This window comes from Scophthalmus maximus, chromosome 6 (genome assembly GCF_022379125.1).
Source record: "Scophthalmus maximus strain ysfricsl-2021 chromosome 6, ASM2237912v1, whole genome shotgun sequence".
NCBI lineage: Eukaryota > Metazoa > Chordata > Actinopteri > Pleuronectiformes > Scophthalmidae > Scophthalmus > Scophthalmus maximus.
In genome coordinates, this window is record NC_061520.1 from 3,699,812 (window position 1) to 3,706,880 (window position 7,069).

Consider the following 7,069-nt stretch of genomic DNA (forward strand, 5'->3'; position numbering starts at 1 on the left):
AGAGGTTTCAGACCACAACAACAATCAAAAATAAAACAGCAACATATAACATCAAATGAAAATGAACAATATAACAATAATAATAATAATAATAATAATAATAATAATAATAATAATAAACAGTAAGTGATAAAGTAATGAATAATTGAGGGATGACAATAACATGATTGTCAATAAAAAATAAGCTGTTTGCCAGTGTTCTGTCTCCAAAACCAAGAGGATTTAACAAAAGCAAACCAGTAGGTCAGTTGAAAAAAATACATAAAACTGATATTAATAAGGTTAATGGTTTTATGAAAGTGATTTATCAAAGGTCGCCATATTTTATTTAATTGACAGTCCTTTCCTTTTAATGAAAATGTGTAAACATTTTTGGAAATCCTTTACTTTGAAAGTCACGACCGGAAATGTCTGTTGATATCGTGTCCACTTTCTCACTGGTCGACTCCACTATGACCTGGATGTGACTGACGAGCGGCGGCATCGTTATTCAAGCCACAACAGTTTTCACTCACGTTTCTCTTTGTTTCTTTAATCTCTCATCTTCCTCGTTTTCCTCGATTCAGACCAGTCGGCTAAACTGGTTCTGACCGGTTAACGCTGGTGTCGTGATCTCGGTCCGCGTGTTGTTGTTGTTGTTACACGGAGGTTCAGCGGGTTTCCAGGTGAAACCCTCCCCGACTTCAAGATGCTTTCCTCGGGCAGGGCCGTCTCCTCCCGGCTGCTCAGGCCGGCCACCTGGCTCCCTCTCCGGCTGGGCTCGGAGGGGAGAGCCGCCAGCACGCTGCACAAAGGTACCAGCCGTCCGCAGCACAGTAACCGGTTTATACAAGCGTCGCAGCAGCTAGCATGAAGCTAATCCCCGAGTGACGCAGTTGAGCGAGGACAGGAAACTTCGCAGCTCTCACGAACTGAGCGATGAAACGTTGAATATTTCAAAAAGAATGATAGTAGGAAGAACACATCGATGCTTTAAAATCACTGAAAAGCAGGGACCGGTTGATTGACTGGAAATCAATAATCGTCCATTTTAATAATTGAGAAATTCTTGAGAAGTGTATGAAGCAGAAGCGTCTTAGCGTCGTATTGTTCCAGTTTTTATTATTTAATTTCTCAGTTTCTCTTTTATTTTGGTTATTTATTCATGTATTTTTGGTCAATTTAACTGTCGGCTTTTCTTCAAACTTTCAAATATGTGTTATTCTCTGAATATGTGAGTCATTATTTGGGCTTTTGCAGGTTTCACATATATATTTTTTTATATACTGCAGAGTTGATAAAGAAGCACGAGTTGGAGATCGATGAGCTCCGCCCCCTCTACATGGACTTCCAGGCCACCACGCCCATGGTAACCGTTACTAACCGAGTTTTCAGAGTTACAGTTGATGTCGGCGTCAGTAGGAGCGTTGTTTACTTTCGAACTGGCTTGCATTAACAGTAGAACTTGTGTGTGTGTGTGTGTGTGTGTGTGTGTGTGTATGTGTGTAGGACCCCAGGGTGTTGGACGCCATGTTGCCCTACCAGGTGAATTACTATGGTAACCCACATTCCAGGACACATGCCTACGGCTGGGAGAGTGAGAGCGCCATGGAGACCGCCAGGAAGGTAGAGAGACACTGTTCAGGGAGAGAGAGACTTTTTTCTTTTTCTTCTATTTTGTAAATGTTATGAAGAAGCCGGTGTTTTCATTCATGTCCATCATGCCATTTAGGCTTAATGTGATAGAGAGACATTGACTGTGTTCTCTCTCTCTCCCTCTCTCTCGCTGAGCAGCAGGTGGCTGATCTGATTGGAGCTGATCCCAGAGAGATCATCTTCACCAGCGGCGCCACAGAGTCCAACAACATGGCCATCAAGGTCTGACTCCGCTCCTCCTCGTCATTACTCCCCCTTTCTTTTCTTCATCACCTTCTCTCCTGAGAGAAAGAGGAGGAGAAACTGAGAAAACAAAATGAGAACAGTGAGTAGGAAGAGACACTTCTGAGTTAATTTGTGATCCCGCCCTCTTTGTCTCCTGCAGGGTGTGGCCAGGTTCTACCAGGCCAAGAAGCGCCACGTGATCACCACACAGACGGAGCATAAATGCGTTCTGGACTCGTGTCGAGTTCTGGAGTCCGAAGGATTCAGCGTCACGTACCTGCCGGTCCAGACGAATGGTCTGGTGGACCTGGAGGTACAGACGCGCAACAGACAGACAGATCACGCAAGAGGAAGAACAAGAGTGAACATACGCAGCATTCATATAAAATACATATGTCATTGTGTGTGTGTGTGTGTGTGTGTGTGTGTGTTTGTGTTTTCAGCTGCTGGAGGCCTCCATTCGTCCTGACACCTCTCTGGTGTCCGTGATGACTGTCAACAATGAGATTGGAGTCACGCAGCCCATCAAGGAAATCGGTAACTATGACAACATACAACATCAATTACCCCCCATTTCATTTAGGCTACATCGATACTAATACGTTAGGTGTTTTAGCTCCGTATATGTAATAATCCCCCGTCTACACTAACACACCTGAAATCACATATCATGTGACCATTCACCTACACTGGGCATCTGCGTGCTGGGGGAAAACAGGAAATAGATTGTCTGCTCTGAAATTGGTTGCAGAGAGATGAGAAACAACAATGGTGAAAAGTGAGAGAAGGGATTTCTTTTCTTGGAGCGACGACGAGTCGGTGACAATTAAGTGTTAGCAACGCTTTGCCTTCACCGCTGGTAACTGAGTGGTGACTGATGAGAACCAATAAGGAAGCAAATTCCAAATACCCATCTATATTACAATGCAGCCTCTGAGTTTTCAAACTTAAAGGGGGCACGCAGCGTTTCCAAACTTCTCTGTGTTTGGCGCTCGAAAACTCTGGAGTGGTGTGGATGGAATACGTAAAAGAAGCTGCAATGATGTGTTAAAACTAAAACTTAATTTCCATGTGGAGCCTTCACCAGCTTTCTGATCTTTACTTTTCCACAGGGAGCCTCTGATCCGATTCGCTCGTCTGATCGAAAACATGTGACTCATTGCGCTTCGCTCTTCCTTTTCTCAGGACACATCTGTCGCTCTAAAGGAGTTTTCCTCCACACCGATGCCGCTCAGGCTGTCGGAAAGATTCCCCTCAACGTCTCCACCTGGAAGATCGACCTGATGTCCATCAGCGGTCACAAGATCTACGGACCCAAAGGTTTGCCCAAGGCTTTAGTAGTTCTACCCACAAGTGTCGGGTTGATAGACAAAGTGAGGTGTTTTATTCAGACCAATTAATGCACAGCTCGTTTCACAAAAAACAGTGGCAGTTTAAGGTGCAACACAAATAACTAGAAACTAGAAATGGTTAAATTTTTCTCATAAGAATTCATCAGTGCACGCTGCTGACATTTTGATAAATAGATAGATGTATTTCCTTTTGTAACAGCAGCAGTCGTCTTCATAGACCGTGAATGTCGAACTAAAAGTAGGCAGTCTTGTCTACAGAAGATTCCCTATTTGTGTCACGAGCTTTTCCTGCCCTCACCATTACATTGTTAGCTACTTTGAGCCACTGTACTTACTGCAGTTCATGTAGCTAAACGCATAACTAGGTAGCCAGCTTCGTCACCACAGCATATAATGAACCCCGGGAAAAGTTGGACCAATAAGGATCCACCCATGTGTGTCTCTGAACAGGTGTGGGGGCTTTGTATGTGCGTCGCCGACCCAGGGTGCGTATGGAGCCACTGCAGAGCGGGGGCGGGCAGGAGAGGGGGCTGCGCTCCGGCACTGTCCCCACCCCGCTGGCTGTTGGGCTGGGAGCCGCCTGCAGCATCGCCCAGCAGGAGATGGAGGTAAAACAAACGCAGCCTAAACATCCAAACACTCAGATAATTACTCAAACATCCTGGCACTTAATAACTGCGTGTGTGTGTGCGTGTGCAGTATGATCATCACAGAGTGACCATGTTGGCTAATCGCTTGGTCCAAAAGATCATGGCCGAGTTACCTGACGTCTTAATGAACGGACATGCAGAGCAACGCTACCCTGGTAAGTACACATATACACACACACACACACACACACACGTAACTCTTGAACAAATATACACCACTTTCATTTGCTTCAATAACAAATAACATGGTCTTGAGATTCAGTGTCCTCCAAATTTTGTAAAAGATTTCTGTCTGAGCTGTTTTATATTCATAAAATTATAGTAGATGAGACGGATGACGGTGTGTTTTGTTTCAAGGCTGTGTCAACCTGTCCTTTGCCTATGTGGAGGGAGAGAGTCTGTTGATGGCACTGAAGGATGTCGCTCTGTCATCTGGCAGGTCAGACATACACACATGCATGCTCTCTGTCTTGGTAAAACAGCTTGTACTTGTAACAGCTTATCCCAATGAGACGAGATGTTTAGTCAAACTGTCAAACATTTTGGATCGTTTAGTTTTTTACCGCTGCCAGTTTCATGTGATTGTTTCATGTTATTCCGTGTGTGTGTGTGTGTGTGTGTGTGTGTGTGTGTGTGTGTGTGTGTGTGTGTGTGCGCGCGCGTACAGTGCATGTACGTCAGCGTCTCTCGAGCCCTCGTACGTCCTCAGAGCGATTGGAGCAGATGAAGACCTGGCTCACTCTTCCATCAGGTACAAATCCTCAATGTAATTAGATACAGATCATAATCCAGATTAATCAAATCTACAAAAATAAGGCTGATTGCAGTCCGATTTTAATACATTTACTTGTAACTTCTCAGGTTAAAAGACAATTCTTCACGACCACAGTATGAATTCTGATTTGACTTCAGTGGAATCACATGTAGATTAATGTGAGCTTGTGCTTGTGCGTCAGGTTCGGTATCGGCAGGTTCACCACAGAAGACGAGGTGGACTACACGGCAGAGAAATGCATCCAACAGGTCCGCAGACTCCGAGAGATGAGGTGAGCTCAGCTGGATTACAACGTCTGTCTTATTTGAATGGGTTTTGTCAGCAATAATAACATCACACTCACCAAGTTAGCAGCTGAGTTCTATCAAATCAAATCGAGCCCCCGATTGTACATTAATGTTTGTTATTCCTCACCTCTCAGTTTTGTTTGACATGATTCTCTCGTAAATAGAACGTTTAAAAATGGTGACAACTGTCTTCCTGTCTGTCAGTCCTCTGTGGGAGATGGTTCAGGAAGGCATCGACCTGAAGAGCATCAAGTGGACGCAGCACTAGACTCCTCACCACTACTAGTCCACTTCCCTAGCTGCTGACGACGACAAAGACAATGAGGACAATGTTTCCCAGGGAATTCTGGGAACAGACCAGTTTTTTCTTCCTGTACACAAACACGCACAAACCTCCTGTCTGACTTGAAGTCTGTTCGTAGCTGAAGTCTCTGTAGATGCTCCTGTCAGATGTTGCTCAGAGAATTGAGTGGCGGCCTCTGCTCATTATAATCAGTCTGTCGTACATATGCCGACCTCTGTTGCATCTGTGTTTTGACACCTGGGTCCTGGACAAACAATGTCATACACCTCATGTCTGACTGGTTTCGCTGCTAATGCAGAGGGAAGAACTACATAAAGTACATAAAGTAACTACAAACATAAAGAAAAATGTTCACATCATTTTTTGAGCCACAACAATGTTCACAATCTATATGCAGTCGTAAACACCACTCATTAATTTGTGAGTGTGGTAGACACCCTTTGTTCCAAGATGTGGATTAAACACAGGTTTTCCTTCTCTCTCAGACATAATTATGGGAACAAAAGTGATCCTACTAATCTATAAAGATGTTACACTCGGTGTGCCTGTACCTGTCAGGAAAACCTATATTAATCCCAAAGAAAGTTGGTGAAATGGCTAATCGTATTAAGCCACAATGACCCTGGTGACAAGAAACAGATATGGGACAAAGGGCTGGGAACTGAAATAAGAGTGGAATTCACCCAGTCATCTGATGATTTACAGATAAATATCTCACTTTCCTCTCTGTCTTCACGTCAGGGCCTCAGTCTTGTAGTATTTGCGTCCGTGTACATTTAAACAGCAGCAGCAGATTGTAATTGTCATCCGATCGAACAGGGTTCGCATTTCTTGTTCTGTGTTAGTCTGGGATCCTCTACAAGACTGAAGCAGCGATTTGACCACAGCAGCTAATTTTTAAAGATGGCGGAGAGCAGAAAGAGCCTCAGTGCAGTCTTTCACATACGCATCTGAGGGTCACACCTCACTCACACACGTGTCTGAGGTTGATGGGAATATTAAGGTGATTTCTTAACACAGGATAACCCTGAAGGAGTCATTTATTAAATGTCTGGGAGGATTTCAGTCCTTGTATTGTGTTCCTGGATGTATTCAGCCGAGCCTCTCGCATATTTACAGACTCCCATTTACTGTTACTTATATATAATTTATCCAATAAAATTCATGGCTATGCAATCAAATTCTGTATTATCTTTTTATTTTCATTCAATGTTTGTGTTGAAGAACATATCATTGAACAATGCTACAAACAACAGCATTTACATAATATTATTATTTTTGCAAGACCGACCCATAGTACACAACTCAACATAAATACAAAACAAATAATGTTATGAAAACCACCTCAATGTTACATACCATAAGTATTAAAGTATAAGCTGAGACATGACATTAATTTGCAGCTTTATAATATATTGATGTATAAAGAAAACAGAAGTCTCCTGAGATACCCATGATGTTACCAGGTAAAAGGCCAAAAATGTCAACGTAAATCAAGTGTCATGGTTACATAACAACACATACACTTTTTTCCTATTGTAATATAAACCATGCTTCCACACAGTTAACATGTAACATGGACAAGAAACCTTGGCCTATATATCGACTCTGCCCTCACCTTTGATACACATATTAAAAAAGTTGTTCAATCATGTTTCCTCCAGTTAAAAATCATCTCAAAAATCAAACCAATGCTCTCACACCCCGACCTAGTAAACCTGACCCACATCCTCATTTTCTCCCGCCTAGACTACTGCAACTCCCTCCTCTCTGGTTTCAACAAAAAAAATCCCTTCCAACTGGTCCAAAACTCAGCAGCTAGGCTTCTCACTGGTTTTAAT

The 7,069-nt window shown here is 43.2% G+C and overlaps 1 protein-coding gene across 1 annotated transcript; it reads left to right on the forward strand.

Annotated features, from left to right (window-relative positions):
- The first annotated feature begins 430 nt into the window (after positions 1 to 430).
- On the forward strand, positions 431 to 6,409 carry nfs1 (NFS1 cysteine desulfurase). Its single transcript, XM_035630004.1, has 13 exons — positions 431 to 794; positions 1,272 to 1,348; positions 1,489 to 1,605; positions 1,774 to 1,857; positions 2,021 to 2,173; positions 2,304 to 2,397; positions 3,046 to 3,180; positions 3,663 to 3,820; positions 3,912 to 4,017; positions 4,220 to 4,301; positions 4,530 to 4,613; positions 4,819 to 4,908; positions 5,129 to 6,409. The coding sequence occupies exons 1-13, from the start codon at positions 689 to 691 to the stop codon at positions 5,190 to 5,192; spliced, it is 1,350 nt and encodes a 449-aa protein (XP_035485897.1). The 5' UTR covers positions 431 to 688; the 3' UTR covers positions 5,193 to 6,409.
- Positions 6,410 to 7,069: the final 660 nt, after the last annotated feature.